General features: G+C 43.1%; 2 protein-coding genes across 5 annotated transcripts in view; one reads left to right on the top strand and one right to left on the bottom strand.

Annotated features, from left to right (window-relative positions):
* Positions 1 to 4,576, bottom strand: part of adrm1 (ADRM1 26S proteasome ubiquitin receptor) — a 5,211-nt gene extending 635 nt beyond the window's left edge. The window contains exons 1-9 of one of the 3 annotated variants that reach the window (XM_035160248.2): positions 4,449 to 4,576; positions 3,387 to 3,604; positions 2,376 to 2,492; positions 1,582 to 1,792; positions 1,174 to 1,255; positions 935 to 1,071; positions 463 to 594; positions 134 to 291; positions 1 to 5 (exon numbers count right to left, since the gene is read on the bottom strand). The exon at positions 1 to 5 is cut by the window's left edge and continues 98 nt beyond it. In XM_035160248.2, coding sequence (XP_035016139.1) covers positions 1 to 5; positions 134 to 291; positions 463 to 594; positions 935 to 1,071; positions 1,174 to 1,255; positions 1,582 to 1,792; positions 2,376 to 2,492; positions 3,387 to 3,596 — 1,052 coding nt within the window. In that variant the 5' untranslated portion in view covers positions 3,597 to 3,604; positions 4,449 to 4,576. The other 2 variants (XM_035160250.2, XM_035160249.2) reach the window with 2 other exon arrangements.
* Positions 4,577 to 4,613: 37 nt separating this feature from the next.
* dnajc5ab (DnaJ (Hsp40) homolog, subfamily C, member 5ab) lies at positions 4,614 to 19,665 on the top strand. Of its 2 annotated transcripts, none has more exons than XM_035160264.2 (5): positions 4,614 to 4,748; positions 14,785 to 14,961; positions 15,953 to 16,166; positions 16,710 to 16,881; positions 16,999 to 19,665. In XM_035160264.2, the coding sequence occupies exons 2-5, from the start codon at positions 14,855 to 14,857 to the stop codon at positions 17,094 to 17,096; spliced, it is 591 nt and encodes a 196-aa protein (XP_035016155.1). In that variant the 5' UTR covers positions 4,614 to 4,748; positions 14,785 to 14,854; the 3' UTR covers positions 17,097 to 19,665. The 2 variants fall into 2 exon arrangements, with proteins under 2 accessions (XP_035016155.1, XP_035016156.1); XM_035160265.2 differs by lacking the exon at positions 4,614 to 4,748 and adding an exon at positions 11,833 to 11,856.
* The last annotated feature ends 261 nt before the right edge of the window (positions 19,666 to 19,926 follow it).

The following is a 19,926-nucleotide window of genomic DNA, read 5'->3' as shown; positions in this document are numbered from 1 at the left end:
ATCGACTGGAGGAGGAATCACAACAACCAGGAATCTGTTATAGTTCAGTTACTAACTGCACCTGGTCATAGTTACTGTTTTCACATGACACCATCGTGGGGATCATAGTGATCATGTTACGTTTCCTTCCTACCTGTTGGAACTGAGGAGAGTTCAGAGTGTTCTGGATCTCCTCCGCGCTCTGAAGTAAACTCTCACCACTGGGGAGGAAGGGCAGGAGCCTCTTCTGGACCTCAGCATTAGTTAGGATGGGAGCCATCATCTCAGGGGTGCAAACACTGGCTAGATCCACTGGAGAAGAGAGGAGGAGGTTCTGTTTGAATCTCCTCATGTTCCATAACTTGTCTCTTTCTTCTTCTCATGCACGTCGTCACCGTTACAAACAAACCAACCCTGCTCTGAGACTCATCCCTGGATTTATCTCCCTCTAATAAACCTGCTCTGAGTCGGACTCTTCCTCACCTGCTGCTCCCGGAGCAGACGCCGTTGCTGCGTTCATGGTGGCCAGGATGCTCTGAAGGTCACTTAGCTGGATGGGCTGGTGGGCGCCAGGACTTCCAACGGAGGCTGGGGCCAGAGGAGTCTGAGCTGAGGCTGCAGACAACAAGGTCAGGAGGCTTTCAGATATACAGGGTTATAAAACATGTAGAGGAGCAGCTCAGAAGTATCAACATCCATTACATGTAGATTCAGAACTGAGCAAAGGTTTGTAAATGTTTAGATGTTTTCTACAGCAGGACGAGTCCCAACATTCAGCCAGAGGCAGAAAAGGACATCGACAGAATAAATCCTCGTCCTGAAACCTTCTCAGGCTACATCAGATTTATGATTCTTATTTGAGCAGAAATGTCAAACAGAACCTTCTCGATGCTAAGTTGAGAAGATTTGGTGCTTTTCTGTTGTGTTACTGGATCACAAACACAACTGTGTGTACCTGGGGTGGAGGGAGCAACAGTAGTGGGTGACACAGCGGAGGCAGCGGGGGTCACGGGGGTGGTGGGGGCCTGAGAGGAGCTCAGTCTGGGGGCTGCGCCTGATGAAGGAGTGGCTGCTGCTGATTGGCTACGAGAACTACAGGAGGGGGCAGAGTTCAGGGAGGAAAATACATTTCCTTACATCTTCTACATCACAGCTAATCCTGTGAAGAGTTCAGTGATGTGAGCGGATTCTCACCTGGATGAGGAGCTGCTCGTAGCTGGTCCCCCCCCGCCCAGCAGGTTGGCGAGTCCTGGTCCTGCTAGAGCTCCCAGGCCTCCTTAGACAGACGCACACAAATCAAACACACGTCCAAACTGCTCTTTGATTCTCCTTTTTATTTGGGCTGTTACCTATTTACTGTCATATTTCTAATTAAGTTCGTGAGGTTGAAAGTAAACAAAGTAATGGACAGAAACGAGTTTTGCTTTTCAGAAGAGTTGGGTCATTTAGCTCATTATGTATCTTAGTTTTAAATAAACACATTTCCCATGATATGTTGTTTCCAGTTACTAACTAGAAAATACTTTTCTTTGCTTTATAAATCAATTGTTGTTGATGTTGTGTGTCACAGGATAATTACAGAATAAATCTAGTGCTGCTTACCCAGTCCTCCCAGTCCGGTTGGTCCAATCAGCTGCATCAGCTGGTTGTGGCTCATATTTCCCAGTAGGTTTTGCAGGCCTCCCTCTCCTCCGAGCGCTGAGAGTTCATGGCCACTGCCGCTCCCGCTGCCTGGCGCTCCGGGAATGGGGGGGTTGTTCAGGTACTCATTTACCTTACGGCAGTGCTCTTCGTCCTTGTCCGTCTTTGGCTCCTGATGGAAGCGAGACACAAGAGAAACACTTGAAATCAGAGTTTTATTCTCTTCGCTTGCTACGTGGTGACACATGGTTTGACAAATATATAAAAAATAAAGATAAACTATGTAAAATATGAATTGTGTTTTACCCCTTAATAAACTACTGGATTATCTACATTACTTAAAAAATACAACAGAGAATATATTGTTATAATAAAAAGTCCGGACAACTTTTTCACAGCAGACATTTTGAAATGTAAAAGTATAAAAACACAAGCTGCAGGGTTTAAATCAGGTGTAACTGATTATTAATGAGCAACGTCTGTACTTTTCCAACCACCTGCTGTGAAAACGGCCTGTTTGGCTCAAACATCACATAAAGGAAACAATAAATATTGAATACACTGTTTACAGCCATGCACGCTGTCATCATGGGTGTAATAACCTCTTTTCTGCCTCACTCATCACTCCCATTCCCTCTTGTTTATTTTTTCCACTATTTAACCTTCAGCTGCCTGAGCACAATAGAAACAGCTGTCATTCATTCACACCAGTTCTTCTCCAGTTCAAATGAGGACGAGGAGCATCTTCCTCTCACCTGCATCCAGAAGAACAGTCTCTTGGATCCGGCTTTAAACTTCAGCACATAGACACGTCCCGTGGTGCACTGGCTCACACGCTTAAATTCACAGTCATCGGGGAAGATGATCAGGTCCTGGGACAGGGAGGCAACATGAGACACTCATGAGACACTCATGAGACAGGGGAGGACTTAAGGTGAGGCTGCACTGATACAAAAAAAACCTGTAGCTCTAAAATAAAGATATTCTCTGTGGAAGGTCAGATGAATTAGGATTTCATGTGCCAGCATTTGATGTTAAAAACAGCTGATAAGTGCGAATAGAATGAATGAGGAGAAACAAGTTGGGGCTCCCACTGGTATTTCTGGTATTTCTGGTATTTGTGGAATGTCTAAAGAAAGCAACAACATGTGTTACGCTGAGTTTCTACAGTCATGTGACCAGCTGTCAAAGTCCCTGCTGTCTATTCCCATGTGAACACTTGGGAACAGCACATCTGTGCGCTGCAAGCCGGCATCATTACGAACAAGTTAAATTATTAAATAAACAAAATGTACTAAAACCAGCTTTGCAGCTCATTACTGCTGACCACAGTTCAAGTCTAAATATACATGGATTACTTAAAAGCAGTAAAGTTTCCCACCCAATAGAAATAATGTTTAAAGAATCCTTTGTCATAGGAATTGCTTTATTGATATTGGCATCAAAAAGGCAGATTTCTTGGACTATACTTATAACCGGACAAATATCACTCTTACTATATATGTTTTGTGGTACTTGTTAGGGAGTTGACAGTAGAGATGATATAAAAAAGAGATGGGAAATGGATGAATAACACTGGGACACTGTGGCTCATGGTCGTCACTTCAGACCTGTGCATGTTACTCTATGATACAAAGAACAATGGCCTTGTTGTGAATCTGAAACAATAATTTCCAAATATCAAGGTGTGGTGGGAATTTCCTTAAAGTGTCAAGTGGACGAAAGACAGATAAAAATGTCTATGAAAGTAGTTTAAAGTGTCTCACATCATCCACGTTGGCAGTCGTCCTGTCCTTCCAGCAGAAGTGAATGAGCGAGTCGTCGGACTGCTGGACGTACACCGAGCCCTTGCGTTTGTCCGGCGTCACCACGTTTCCCTTCAGGGTCATTTTGCCAGCACGGAACTCCACCAGGTACTTGCTGGAGCTTCCTCTGGAGCCGCTCACCAGGCTGGGAAAGAGAGCGCCTGACGACATCTTCAGATCTGAAACAGAAGACATGTACGTGTTACTGCACAGAACACACACGTTAGATCACATGCTTGTGTTTCTGAACTGTGGGGGGGAAGTGTGACTTGTACATACACTGGTTATAAGTTATAAAATCCAACACTTCAAACTTTAATGCATACATCTGAATGTAGTGTAATGAGTATTATTAAGTACAGATTCACAGATGAACCCACATTTAGCACAAACAGACAAAGACTAAATTAGTGTACATACAGACACATGTAAAAGTTGGCCATTAAAGTTAGAAAGATGTGATTTAAAGTTATTATTGTTTAGGTCATTGTAGGGATCGCACTGATTCAGCCCATAGCAACAACAATGAACTTTGTTAATCTACTTTTTAAATATTTCTATGTATTGTTCTCATTTTGAACGAGAAACACTTTGAAGAATCCACTTGTTCCGTGTTGGACAGCGTGAAGCCGCTGCTCGTCCGTCCCACTGGTCCTGGGTCTGTTTCATCTGGAGCGGACACCGGAAGTGTGAAGAATGAAAGTCACTGAAACATCGTCTCGAAGTTTAAATCACAAACCAGCTGTTTGGGGCCAGACCGCGTTTTAAACCGGAGCTAACTGAAGTAGCCGTTAGCCCGTTAGCCCGTTAGCACGCTAGCACGTTAGCCCGCTAGCCGTGAGGACTTTTGGGCTGAGTCAATGCTAACGTTAGCCCGTGACGAGGCTAAACCGACGCGCCAACAAGGCCAGAGTCCCGTGAAGTACCGAGCCCGCGGGGATTGGAACCGCAGCGGCTCGGGGAGTTCGTACGAACCAACGCAGCAGATCGGTGACGTTTTAAATCAGAAACTTCTCCACAAACCTCGAGTCGGTGCGTTAGCGGCGTTTGATCTTCTTCTTCTTCTTCTGCGCGTCGAGACGTCACCGGCTTCCTGTCGCGGGGGCGCGCACGCAGCAGGAGAGTGGGCGGGTTTCCACGGGAGCGCTGAGCCGTGACTGACAGCTCGTTCCCTCCCGGTGCGGCCGCTACCTCCGTGATCCCTCTACCGGCGGGTCGCACGCTTCTACCGGCGGAAAGAGCAGCGCGACTGGGATGCGAGTGGTCTGACCCCCCGCTGAGAACCAGAGGAAGACGAAGAGGAGCCGGAGCCGCAGCAGGAAGGTGAGGGACGCGCAGTTAGCTCGACATGCTAACATCACCCAGCTTTACTGCCCTTGGATTAGTTAGCATGCTAAGTGCTAGCTGCCTTGTTCAAAGCGGGCGCACCGCTCCGTGCGTGCGAGCTAGTGTGTAAGTGTGTAAGTGTGTGTAAATGTGTGTAAGTGTGTGTAAGTGTGTGTAAATGTGTGTGTTTGCGTGAGAGTGAGTGAGTGAAAGAGAGAGAGTGTGTGTTTGTGCGTGACAGTGTTTGACAGTGTGTGTGTGTGTGTGTGTGTGTGTGTAGAGAGAGATTATCCGCTTTGATTCCCGAGCCTACCGGTATGTTCTCGTTCCGTCACGACCCACAGAGTCCTGCGGGGATCAGGGTGAGGGCAGGCGGACTGGATCCAGACCCGGTCCTCCTGCGGGGATCAGGGTGAGGGCAGGCGGACTGGATCCAGACCCGGTCCTCCTGCGGGGATCAGGGTGAGGGCAGGCGGACTGGATCCAGACCCGGTCCTCCTGCGGGGATCAGGGTGAGGGCAGGCGGACTGGATCCAGACCCGGTCCTCCTGCGGGGATCAGGGTGAGGGCAGGCGGACTGGATCCAGACCCGGTCCTCCTGCGGGGATCAGGGTGAGGGCAGGCGGACTGGATCCAGACCCGGTCCGCCTGCGGGGATCAGGGTGAGGACAGGCGGACTGGATCCAGACCCGGTCCTCCTGTGGATTATTGTGTTGTGAAGTGTGGAGTGAGAAGACACCAGGACATACATCTGGATCGAGTCTGGAGCCAAGCGAGGGACCAAGCTTTCATTGTTGTTGTCTTCTTCAATGTTTGAGGTCCAAGTGGATGAGGAGCATCTCAGCAGAACTGAATCATTCCCATTGTGTTGTTCTTAATGGGACAGTTCCCATTACTGGTGAATCTGAACTGGTTGTGGAGGAGCTGCTGTCTTCTTGTGTCTGCCTGTGTGTGTGTGTGTGTGTGTGTGTGTGTGTGTGTGTGTGTGTGTGTGTGTGTGTGTGTGTGTGTGTGTGTGTGTGTGTGTGTGTGTGTGTGTGTGTGTGTGTGTGTGTGTGTGTGTGTGTGTGTGTGAGTGGGAGTGGTTTTGAGTCCACAAACACATGCAGCCAAATCAAACACGACTGACAGCTGGTGACTCCTTCTTCTAACGTGGTGTTTGTGGTTGTATGTGAATCTACTTGCATGAAATAACCTGCTGTATTTACATCTGGCTTCATATGATGACACTAGAAAACCATCACCTCCTCCAGTGACTGGAGGACCTTATCTCACAGTGAATGTCCCTGTCCAGATGTTATCAGGGACAGTGCATGTCCAGGCCGCTCCAGACACAGAGGACAGCATCTTAACAGACACGGCTCTTCAGCCTGAAGCCTCAGTGAATCCACAGGCTTTAGGTTTTCATTTATAACCATTTGAAAGTTGCTTCCTTTTCCAGCACGTTATATTAACACAATAATCACATGAGTCAGTTTCATTTTGCGGCACAGTGTGTAAAGACACATTTGACCAAATCATATTATTGTGTGAGTCAGCTGGTGTGTGTCAGGGTTGAGTGAACTGGGTGATGGTGAATGATGTCATTAGCGTGAGCTCTGGTACGAGCGGTCGTCAGTGACTCATTTAAAATCCAGTCACATCCGGTTACATGTAGATGACAGCAGTGGGTCACAGAGGGAGATCGTCTCTGCAGCACTGAAAGTTAATGTGGCTGCAACTCACACTTACTTTCAATAACAATCTATCTGAATGATTTGGTTTGATGACTGGATCAATGACTTCATCTATAATAATGCATTTTATTGATATGGTGCTTTTAACTGTGCTTAAAGATTCACATCCACAAGGCAGTAAACAGAGCAAGCAGATGAAGTAAAACTCATATTTGAGAAGCGGGAAACAAATATATATTTTTATCAGTAATATATACTTTTACTTTTACTACTACATACCCTAAAAAACGTATTTTGAATACAGTGTAATTGATCTAATCTGTTCCCTTCAGTCTAAACCTCTGTAGCTTTATGAAGCTGCGGTGCCTGTGAGACAGTTTCCTGTCCGTGTCTCTGCTGTGACCCCGAAAACCTAAAATTATCCCTCAGCTGGGATTCCTACTGTGACTCTGGTATTTGGTTTTGATGTTTATATTCTCTCATGACAGGGTTCGTATTCAGGCCCCGACATTAGAATCAGAACAGTCGTTGACGAATGCAGGACCTGAGTTTGAAACGCATCAGACGGACTGAACCTAGTGTTGTTATGTGTTCAGGTGCGTTCGGGTCATTCTCCAGGGAGCCGACCTCCTCAGCTGTCTGAAGGCTGACTGCACTCGGTACCAGTTCCGTCATTTTCATCGTCAATATTCTCTAATGTGATTGTTTTAAAAACCTAAGTTGGTTTATTAAATATTGGTTCAACAAAAGATCTTACCATTTAACATGTACCCCACTGTAAATAAACCAAATGGTTCATCGTCTACATGTGTATTTATCCTAATCAGACAAACCACAGCTCACCTGAAGGAGAACCAGTTGTCTGTTTGAATTAGAGATGGCGGCTGCTGACCACCCTGGGTCATGAGTCTCGTCCCGTGCGTCCTCTGGGCGTGACGGTGCAAAAGTCCCGTGATTGAAACTCAGTCACATGCAGCTGTCAAATATTCACCATCAATGTCCCGTCTCCCGCACGTCACGCTTCCTGTTTTCTGTTTCATCCTTGGACTTCAGGTCATTACTGTGAGGAACTCCCCCGCCCTGTTAGTGTTAGCATGTGTGTTAGCATGTGTGGAAGTCCATTGAGAAAGTGAATGCATGACAGACAGTAGCTAATGAAATGGATTGAACTTTGTGCATCACAGCGTCTCTGTGCCAAGATGGAGAGAGAGAGAGAGAGTGTGTGTGTGTGTGTGTCTAATTTGTATATATAGTCAGTAACCTTTGCTCTAAATCATGGCCCCTCGTTAGCTTAATTTAATCTCTGCATTATTTGAAGAAGCAGCTTAAGTCATCATATTTATTTTATGATACCACGTGTCACTGCTGACACCGAGTCGAGCCAAACAGAGCGCAGCCGGCCATCTCCTCCTCCATCTGATGGGCCAAATATATATACATGCAGAGAGTGAATGCACGGCACATGGAATATACCATTTATCGCAGTTCGAGCAGTCTCTTGCGGTTGAACACTCACAATCACGGACTGATTTTTCCTCAGGACTTGTTGTAAAGTCAGATTCTAAGATTATGAGTATGTTATCTTTCCTCTCTCCTCCTGTCCGTCATACGTGATGGACAGTAAAACTGTTAGACTTACATTTTTATCTTTCCAGCTCTTTAATATTAATAATAATTGTGTTTTATAAGCAGCTAAAATCTGAGCTGCATGGAAGGAGCTGGAGAGAATATGACTGTGTGTTTGTGTAAAATGCTGTAGTTACTCAGCCTTAATATTACTGTATGGTATAGGAAAGTGATCCCCTAAGTCTGTCCTCTATATATTCCACAGATTTATTGGCAAAGATAGGATGTAAAACTGTATTTGTAATGTATTTTTCTCAGGAAATTAAATAATTCAATAGGAAATGATCGTCTTATAATACTATTGCAATTTAAATGGTGAAATGAGGAGGAAAAGAGGACGAAGTCAAAGGAAACATTTGAGGAGAAGATGTTAAGAAATTGAAGAGGAAAATATAAAGAGGAAAAGGCAGAAAAGAAAATGTGTAAAAAGAGACGGAGTGACACGTTAATGAGGAAAGAGAGAGAGGTGAGGAAAGTGTATTGTCAGGAGTGAGGGAGGAGAAGTGATGGAGGTGGAAAAGGGAAAGCAGGTCATTTAATAATCTTTTGATAATCTTGCAACCTGATGTTATTTTGAAAAAGCTTATTGCTCATTAAACACAATAATAAATAATTCACAAATGGATACAGCGTTTGAAATATACATTATTTTGATTATTAAAAATTCTCTGTATATAAAATGTGGGAAACACAGACGTGATGGTTATATTGAGCCAAAAGTCCAGAATCCAAAGTGTCTACCTGTACGTCAGTTAAAGGGTTTCACACTTTTCACTTCAGGCAGATTAATATGTATGGAAAACCTAACGATTAATGTTCCGCACACTTACAGGATGAAACCTCTGCTGCTTGTCTCTTTCCAGGATAAATGTTCTGTTAGAGACGATGACCAGTCACAGCCTGAATGTTCCAATGTGGCCTGTGGCTGGAGATGTGTGAACATCTAGTGACCACAGCTTGGATGTCACTGCTTGTTTCTCGTGTTTATAGTTGTCACCGTGATGCTCGTAGGTGTTAAACGTCTGCAGATGACAAAGTGCACAACGTTTTAAATGTGGTCTGTGACGAGCAGCGACTCAGTCGAACTTAGTGACGGGTCTTTATGTTGAGTTATTTAAGGTTTGTCTGAACCTAAATATCAGGTGTGAAAGGTTCCTCAGACCGTGCTCCAGGCCAAGGCACCAAAGTTTAGTCCGACCAGAGGAAGAAGAAGAAGAAGCCGATGCTGCCCCCCCACCACCACCACCTCCTCCCTCCACCACCACCACCTGACAACACGCCCCTGTGCACTCCCTAAATTACAATGTGAAACCCAAACTAACAGATCGACTATGGAACCAACACATGAAGCTTGTTCCGACTCAGATCAGTGTGCAGGCGTCTGTTTACTTTCCTCCTGGCACAGTACAACGTGTGGGTCTGTGTGTGTCTGTGTGTGTGTGTGTGTGTGCGCACAGACAGCAGCTGGTAATGCAACAATGCTGACTAATGATCCATGTCTCCCCTGCTGAGCAGCAATGAGGAAAAGGAACAGCTCAGAATAAATGAGAGCAGAGTGGTGTTGTATTGTTGTGTTATTGTCTCAGTGTTGTGCAGCCCCCTGATACAGAGAAGCTGCAGGTTGTTGTGTAGCAGACCCCTCGTTCTGCCGGCTGTTCTTGTTTACACTGAACCAAACACAGCCAACGTGTCGCTGCCTCAGTGTGTGACTGTCAGAAAGCATGCCGGCCTTCCAGAATCAGAGGTGTGAGGTGGGAAACAACAGCGCCGACGTCTGTCCCACCACACCCGCTCTCCCTGCGACACGGACCTCAGTCTGGCACTAGCTTGAAGTCACCTTTAAGATGGAACAACAAGTTTCTCACTCCATTCATGTTCGTGCCATTTATACAGAATGGTGAGGCAGAAACTAGGCTCCACTCTCCATGACCTTGGAGCTGATGTATCTATAAGCAGAGAATTACACTTAACTTGTCCGATAATGTGTTGCACAATAACAATGACGGATTGGACTTGTTGCATTGCAATTGATAGGTAGATATTGTTTTATCCCCCAGCCTTTGTTCTCCTCACCTGTAATTCTGAAATAATAAGAGTGGTTCTTCTGAATAAAGTGACTCAAGCGACTGTTTGCAGCAGTAACAACATGACAATGGATGAACATTACAAAGATCTGGTAACACAGAGAAGATTAAGAGACACCCACCCACAGTGGCCAAGACGTCTTGTGTCTCTCGCATTGAATCTTTTGGAAATGCAGCTGGTCCCATTTTCGTTTGAAAACTCTGGAGTTGTGTTTTAATCTGGATTCACAGAAACTGAGGCTTTTGGAGACGATGACAAAGACATTTCCAGATTTGTCTGATGCTGACACGGAAGAAAACAAAGCACCTCACGATTGTTTTGAATGGATCATGTATTAGAAGTGTTGCTGACCTTCCCCTGGTCAAGATGTGTGACATTATCTGAAAAGCTGCAGATAACTCAGTGACCCAACAGTGACCTGTGATTCAACGTTGTTTTCCCCGGTAGAGAACATTTCTCTTTAAACTCGTAAGAGGACGTGTGTACAGACACTTCAGCTGCAGAGTCCAGGCTCATTGGCTGAGCTTCTGAACTTCCTCTATTCAAACCTGATGGTGACACATGATGTGTTGCAGCATGTTGTACGAATGCTGTACACAAGTTCCTCCTACTCTTATGAACACGATATCTCAACAACACCTTGAGGAGATTTCATCATATTTGGTGCAAATGTTCAGTTGAACTCACAGATGAACTGATTATATGTTGTTGGTCGCTGTGGCCTCTGCCTTGTGAATGGGATATCTCCGGAACGTCGGAGAATCACTTGGACACGGATGAACTTATTATATGTGGGTGTTCAAAGGTTACGGTGGCCTCATAAAACATGTTTTTGTCTCCTGAACATGATGTCTCATGCCTGCATGTAGGGAAGTTCTTCAAATTTTGACCAGTTGTCAGTTGCGCTCACATGATCCTCAGAAGGTTCGATTCCCCAAGATGTGAAACTGTTGTCCTGACTTCAGAGTTGTGCTTTGGAACTAACATGAAGGCTGTAAACAACGTGGTTGCATTTAAACTACACCTTGACTCCTATTTACTATATATATATACACATATGTATATTATTTTAAATATGTGAGGATTTCTGTACACACAGGTACTGTACTTTATGTACACCCAATACTGTAAAGCTGCAATCTATACATATTAACTACATCCATAAACACACACCCTCCGTCTATGTTCTTGTATTCAGTGTTATTAATGAAGCCGTCACACTGAGGACACAGGCAGCACCGTCTATGGCAGTGATTCAGATTTTCACTGGCTGTTTGATTATGTTTTGTTATGGAGACAATATTAACATCATCAGAACATGAACACAAGCAGTGAACCTTTACTCTGAGCTGACGTTGCACTGGGTTTGGATGAGAGGAGAGTTTTCACCCTGTGTTTATTCCAAAGAAAGATCCCGTCTGGTTCTAGTACCTGAGTTATTAATGCAGAGGAGATGCTGAGCTGCTGCTGGGTTTATTCTCAGAGTCACTGATGTTCGTTTTCTTTTAATCATGTGCTCTCTTTGTGTTAAAACCTGGGTTCTATAAATAGTCATAGTCTATCTCTCTGGTGCAGTCGTTACCAGTAACACAGTTTTGGTTCCTGTTGAATTTCATGTGTGAGTGTTTCTGCCTCATTTCGGGACTTTGACTGTTTTCAGTTAGCTTCACTTGAGACGGGTGAGTTGAGACCAGTGGAAAATTAAGTGGGGAAAAAACGTAAGTACTTCACTGAAAGGGGAAATATAAATGTACATGAATTAGTGACGGAATATTTCAGATTTTACCATGAAAGATTTGTCAGGTATTATTTTTTGCTGGATTATAAAACATTCATAGTAATTTCATCTATAAACTGTTTGAGAATATATTCTGTAGAATATTTTGCTTAACACTGCCACAACTAGTTGATTAACCCACGAGTCAGTATTTAAGTAATTTTAAATATTCTTGACTTGTGAATCATGACAATTTGCTGCTTATAAATGTTTAAACATCATAAGAAATTTACTGCCCTGTTCTGATAAAAGATATTTCATTATATCAGCTTCGATGAGCGTTTGGTTATGTTCAGTTAATTGATCAGCAGATTAATGGATTTTGAAATTGTTTGGTTTTGCCAGCATTTACTGGAATATCAGCCAGAAGGGCACAGCCTCCTAAATTCAATCAATCTACACCAAACTTCATACAACACAATATGTTGCATTATTTTCATCAAGATCCATGAGTTATTCTACAATGGTAAAGAAAGGCAAACAAATTCCTGGATCTGCCTTTCTGTTCTTTCCTGATCCAAATCACAGCTGCTTTAGTGTAATGCTGCTTACAAACGGACAAACGCACAAACGGACAAACGCACAAACGCACAAACGGACCAGGGTGAGAACATACCCTCCTTGGTGGAGGTAAATATCTGAAGGGATATCTTTAACTATCTTAGTGAGGGGCCTGCATTGGATGATGCTGAAATAAATGTAAGTTGTGAAAGCAACAATCTGACACACAGACACAGACACACACTCTGTGACACAGACACACACTCTGTGACACAGACCATATGGTGTCATCCTCGCTGCAGCGTGTGTTCATTCTTTACGCCTTGTTGGTTCAGGTGAATCTGACTTTCTCTAAATCTCATTGGCTGCTGAATTATAGGCAGAGTTTAGGCACACACACACACACACACACACACACACACACACACACACACACACACACACACACACACACACACTCTGATAATCCCTGGCATACTGACAAATCGCTGTCATTGGTTAATCCCAGTCAGGTGGTGGGTTTAACAGTGTGGTGACTGGTTAATCCGAGGCACAGTAGTGGGGGGGGGATTCAGGGAGGTGTTAAATCAGTGTGTTTTGAGCCGGAAGCATTGTAGGGTTGCCGTGGCAATAGCACCCATCTGCTGCCATATAGTGTTTTATAGAAACTGACACACAATTAGGATTTCATTCAGTGTTAAGTTTTTGTATATCTCTGTATTAGACTGAATAGAACATATGAATCATATCATGTACAGTGTGTTTGTTCAGGTGTGTAAATACTGTGTTAATCCACACTCTGGCTTTTTCACATCCTTTGTGTGTTCAGGATTATCCTTGCACGCACACAGACACACACACACACCCACACACATGGAAGAACATGGCTCTAGTGTGACCAGTACATCATCATACATCATTAGAAATTATTGGCTAAATTATTATCATCAGAAAGTTGGAGGACCTGCGTGCAGCTTATTGTCTGTGGTTCATGTCAGTCCCAGTCAGGTTTAGTGTCTGTGGAGCTGAATTGGCTTAGTGTGGTCTGTAAGCCCCCCATACACCTGCTGTCTGACAGGGTTTATCAGCCAGTTCACAGCTCACACTGTGGATCCTTCTGGGATCACAAACCTGGATTCTATTCCTCAACTTTTTGATTCAGAAACATCAAACATGCAGATGAATATTCAGTAGCAGATTGTTAACGCTCAGTTCATCCATTCTGCAAACGTCCACCAGGATCTGATCAGTGTCCTGCCTGGTGTATTCTAGTTGTCGATGGGTGTGTGAGGTCTGCTGGTGTCTTCAGTCTGGTTCAGGTATCTTATCGTGATGCCTGCTGTACGTAAACCACACACTTCATGTTGGTTCATTCTCTGACCTGTAGAAACGTGTATAACTACTTCACTCCCTCACACTCATCTCATCAGCCTTTCACCTTGATTTGGCATCAAGGCTCATTCTGTTCAATGAAACCACAACTTTTAAATCACGAGTATTTCAACAGAGAACACTGGTTACAGCTGGAGCAGTTTGGATAACGAAGTGACCTGCGCTGTACGGGTTAGAAACCTCATCAACACGCCCACTCGCTCACTGGGAAGCTTCCACACATTTTCTGCTGTCTTCCTCAAATTTCGTCCCGCTACTCCTCTTGCAGTTTTTGTCGCACATGAACACATGCATCAAAACGTGCGGCTCGGTCGAGAATGTTGTGATCGGTCTTTTCTAAGACTTTCACCAAACGGTTCGCTCCTAAATTGCAAAAAACAGCTGACATGTTTTAAATGGGAGTCAATGGGAGCCTTCATCAAAGGAACGAGTGACAGAATCTTTGATGTGTTCGGTGAATGCCTGCACCCGCTCGGGACCTCATTCTCTCTCTGTCAAACTAATAAAGGTTATGGTTCAAATCTTAAATTTCAAGCCTGTTTTAAATTAATTAATTATGTTTCAGTTTACAGCTTTTCCAATATAAGGACTTGCTGCTGTTCTATGAACTTTCTGATATTCTATCGACAAAACAATTAATCAAGATAAATTTTATCAGATTAATCAACAAATCAATCATTAAAATTACTTAATGCTTTATTTTACCTGGTCCTACTAACTTATAACAGCTGTGTGCGTTGTTTGCTTTTCACGTCACAAAATCTATTAATCATGAAAGAAATCAGCAGAATAATTGATAATCAGCACAATCACTGTCTCTAAATTTCCTCTAAAGCAAGATAACAAAGGAATGTTGCAACATACAAGAGAAAATGTAATTTATACTTAAACTGGGAAATATAAAATGAGCTTTTTTGATGTAAAGCTTTAGCTCATCAGCTCTTTTGTTTCTTCTGTTTTTCCTTCGACCTGACAGGTGAGAGGCCGAGTGAACGAGGGAGCGTGTGAGAGAAGTGAAGAGAGAGAGAGAACGAGAGAGAGAGGCCATGGAGCAGCAGAGACAAAGGACTCTCTCCACATCCGGAGAATCGCTGTACCTTGTGCTGGGAGTCGAGAAGAGCGCCACCTCAGACGACATCAAGAAATGTTACAGGTACACGTCTGGAGCAACTCCATCCTTAATGTTGTCGTGTTGTACACCACCAGGGGGCGTCAGAGGCCTGTGAGCGACTCTTTCAGTTCATTTAAAGATTGTTGTCATTATCCTCAGGTGCAGTGAAATGATACGAGACTTCTCTCCCCAGTCAAGATACATAACAATAGAAACAGTAACAACATCAAAGCAGCATAGAAACAACAATAATAGTAATAATTTACATTCCCACAAATTGACAAAACATTAACATAATCATTATTTACAGAGAATAGAGCAAGGCATATTTACAAGTGGTGCAAGAATAATCTTTGCAGTTGCGGTCTCTGGGGTGGAGTGTGTGTGTGTTGTGTGTGTGTTGTGTTAGTCACATCCCTTGATGTGTGCGTAACAGTCTGTGGTGTGTTTGGACAGGGAGGAGTGGGAAACTCTTCCTCAGTCTGTTTGTTGTGGACGTTAAAGATGTGAAATGTTGATTTCATTTTCGCCTTCGTGCTAAAAGACCGTCTCTGCATCAACAACCTTTTTTATTTATTTTATTCAAACTGTGACGACGTTTGCAAACGCTTCATAACAACTTTAAGATAAAATGATTTTATAAGAAATTCCAGTCGTGTGTTAAAGTGCACATTTGGTAAATGGTCTGTGTTGATGACCACTGTTCAGTTCCCTCTGTTCCATCCCCACACACATTCAGACAGTGCAGCTACAGCAGCTTATCTTATCTGTCGTTTAACAACTATCACCGAGAAAATATATTGTTTTGGATTTATTCTCCTTCTCATTTCCACTTTCTCCAAAATAAAACTTTAACAGAAACGTTGAGGCAAATCTGTACTTTTTGCATCTGCATCGTCTCAATGGATCCATATCACAAACATGTATCCAGATGTGCACCCGCGTACCTGCAGACGTCTGTGTGTATTTATTTGTCCACCGGATGTTGTCGTATCGTCGGGGTGTCAGTGTTGTGTCTCTTTCTCTCTTACAGGAAACTGGCGTTAAAGTTTCACCCAGATAAGAACCCGGACAACCCAGACGCAGCCGAAAAGTTCAAGGAAATCAACAACGCCCACTCCATACTGGTCGACACCACCAAGAAGAACATCTACGATAAATACGGCTCACTGGGGCTGTATGTTGCAGAGCAGTTTGGAGAGGAGAACGTCAACACCTACTTTGTTCTGTCCAGCTGGTGGGCGAAGGTACGAGTCAGACCACAGAGCGACTCGTGTTCCGCTGTCGGTGCTTCTCACTCATGCAGAATGTTACCTGGTCCACGGGAAGTCTTTTTTAAATCGACCAACCAGCAGTTGAACCTTCCACATGGAATTAAACACATTTGATCCCCTACAACAGGAAAATGGTCTTTATCGCACCATTAAAACAACAACACAATATTAATGAATATTTAACTTTAAATACATTTTCACCATCAAATTAAACACATTATTTATCTTATTTCTTGTATGTGTGTCTAATAAAGTTAAATCCAGTCTGTGTTTTACATTCTACGCTGTTCAGGCCACAGAGCAGTGCTGTTTGCTAGCAGGTGCAAAAAAAACAAGATTTATAAAGATTAAACCAGAGAAAATAAACTAGAACATGAATAAATAACATGAACTGTTTTAAAATGCAGAAAGATGAAAAGTCTAAACTGTTATTGTAAATCCTCTGAACACATATAGCCTCGCGATGAATAAACAGGACTCATGTTTACCACGTTTAAATATCTCCTCCCCCCTCAGGCCCTGTTCGTCTTCTGCTGCCTGACCACTGGCTGTTATTTCTGCTGTTGCCTGTGTTGCTGCTGTAACTGTTGCTGTGGTAAATGTAAACCTCGGCCGCCCATGGACCAGGAGCCGGACTTCTACGTCTCCCCCGAAGACCTGGAGGCCCAGATGACGGCTGACGAGAGAGGTGAGGCCGGGGGGGGGCGCGCACCCGCGACTTAACAGTGGCCTCCTTCTTCAAACTCTTAACTTTTGTGTTTCTGATTCATCTCAATGTGGTATTGATCGTGTGTGTTGTCCTCAGGTGGCGGCGAGCCCATCGTCATGCAGCCGTCTTCAGCCACAGAAACCACCCAGCTCACCGCCGACGCCCACCACAGCTACAGGACCGACGCTTACTAACCACACGCACACGTTAAGATCACACGTGACCTAATCACCGCTAAAGTATCAAACATGACACTAACATGTTGCACACACACTTAAAGACATCTGCAGTCGGGCTGTTAGTAGAATTCTTATTTTTTTAATATTCAAATTATATTCAGATTTTTAATGACCTTTTTAATGAAATTGAAAGCAAACACATTTATAAAATAAATACAAAATACACATTTGAATCGTATTGAGGTTTGTTAATATTCAAATTCTGTTCAACTCCAGAATTGTGTTCCAACAGCCCTTATCTGCACCGCACACACGCACACACGCACAGACGCACACACGCACACACACACACACACACACACACACACACACACACACACACACACACACACACACACACTCTCTGACAGTTCAGCCCAAACTTTTCCATCTGAATTTCAAACTGAGGTGAGAAGCGAAGGAGAGAAGGAGAGAAAGAGACACAGTTCAGTTTACAGGTCAACACACATGAGACACAATCTTTTCATCTGGTCTGAATGAAATGATTTGTCGCGTTTATCACAGTTTTATTAGACGACTTTATTGATTGATGGCTATCAGCTTGTGAAGAGGATTTCAAATGAGATGAGAGTTGATTCAGGATCGAATGAGCATCCCTACCTTTCAATCAGTTGAAAGCATCTGCCCACTTCTATGAGCGGGTTCAGAGTGTGTGCGTTCTGGGGCGACCTTTACAAACCATCACCCCGAGGCTCCAGGGAAGTTTGAGAGAGGTTCCTAAAAATAACTATGATCGATTACTGTGCACTTGTGCTCGAAACCATGAATCAAACGAGGTTTCAGCTGTAAAAGTCGTCAGTCGACAGACGGCTGAACATCAGCTGCGTGTTTGTTTACATCCAGACTGGAAAGTTACTCTTATCATCTACTGGCATAGTAATCCCATTACTTCAGTTCCTCAGTATTAGCAGTCATTTTTAGAGCTGATCAACATGGAGGCTGATGCCAATACAGATATTAGGTTCGTTTTTTCGATACCATTATATATTAAGAGAAATTGTCAGTGATTCCTATGATGTTGTTTTCAAACCAATGACAAAGAAATGAGGCCGAGGTTTGATATTTTACAGTTTAACTATAAACTTTATTATAAATAACTATAAATAGAAAGAAACCATAAATAACTCAACATAAATACTCGTTACTTCTTCAGTCTCTGCTGTCGAGTGTCTCTCTAAGCTCGTCTCTTCTTCTCCTTCACACTGAAATCGGTTTGTCTGCTGTCGGAGACATTAAGTCCAGTGTTATAATCAAAGACATTAAGAACGTTACCACACTGAAACCTTCACACTGAGTGTCAGCCCCACGTTTTGATTTCTTTTGAATGTTTGATTTGTTTAGTGTGACAGTAAAACGCTCTTCATGTCGTGTATGTTTAGATTTCACTGTTCAAACTCTTTTTCTTCTTCTGTCTGTAGATTTGCTCTTTGTTTTTCTCATGTGTGTTGTTAATGAAGGGAGGATATATCCGTATCCACAGTCTTACTCGTTTGTGTGGCAGCAGTTTTGTAGATTACTCAATTATCGTAGCGTCTGGAGCAGTTTGCAACAATCAGGCTGACTAGTTATATTTATAGTAAAGATTTTCCAGATCGACTTTTGTTTTTTTGTAGTTTTTTTGTCACACGAGTTTCTCTCCAACTCTGCTGGCGTAGAACAAACAGGAACTTTGTGCTTGTTTGAATGAACTGTATAATTTTTCTAAAAAAAATCAAAAATTCAGAAAAAAAACTTAGAGTCCAAGTTAACAATTGAACCTACATCCAAAAACCTGGATGATCTACTGGCTGTATTTTCTCTGATGCCTACAGCAAACACACACTCAGTATGTATAATACATATCATGACAATGTGCAATAAGAGCTAATCCAGACTTCCTGACTTCCAACAGCCGTTTGAAAGGTTTCAGAGAATCTGCAGGTTCATAAACATGTGCAAAGATTCCACGTTAAGAAAAATGAGATAAAGCTAAATCCAGTTATTGGACGTGTCCACCATCAAATCCCATCAATTCTAATTCATGTTTTGTTTTTTGAATTTGTTTTTTAAATATGGATTCAAAAGATCTTTTCAAGGTTTCTTGTGGAACCTGCAGATGCTCTGAGACGCCACGCGGTCAAAACCAAATCCCTCATTTCTCTCATTGCTCCTCCACCGAGTGTGAAACACACGAAGCTGGAGTCAGTTCCATCATTAGATCTACAGCGATGACATGAATATCCAGAACTGATGTGTGAACATAGCAACCAGATGATAATATTCAAGCATTATTTTATTTATTTGATTTTTCTTATCTTTTTAATATTGGATTAACTACTAGCTGGTATGTGGAGGGGATGTATAGAATTTTAGATGTGAATCATATTGACAATGTAATGACAAAATGGCGGCCCTGCTGTTTATACACAGTGGCACAGTACATAGAGATGTAGAGTTTCCTGTTGTTAGCGTGGATTCACACTTCTGAGTAAATTAAGTATCTGATGTACTGATGTCGTAAAATAAATGTTTCAGATGCTTCAGAGCCTTTTGGTCATTGTGGGTTTCTTTGTTTCAAACTGTTTTCATTTATAATACACAGTGATATTATATTAACATGATGATAATATATTAATATGAGTGTGAAGTGCAGTTGAATATCATCGATATAGAAGTGAAAGTTACCGTTATGTCTTTTGATATATAAAAGAAGTGTTGATCACAAGAAGAGACAGGGGCCAAAGTCACTGCCCTGTGGAACTCCAGAAACAAACAGGAAGTGAAAGCGACAAGGTCAGAATTTGTG

Source organism: Hippoglossus stenolepis, chromosome 6 (genome assembly GCF_022539355.2).
Source record: "Hippoglossus stenolepis isolate QCI-W04-F060 chromosome 6, HSTE1.2, whole genome shotgun sequence".
Taxonomy (NCBI): domain Eukaryota; kingdom Metazoa; phylum Chordata; class Actinopteri; order Pleuronectiformes; family Pleuronectidae; genus Hippoglossus; species Hippoglossus stenolepis.
The sequence above is the reverse complement of the archived record's forward strand: the minus strand, read 5'-3'. Positions and strand labels throughout refer to the sequence as shown.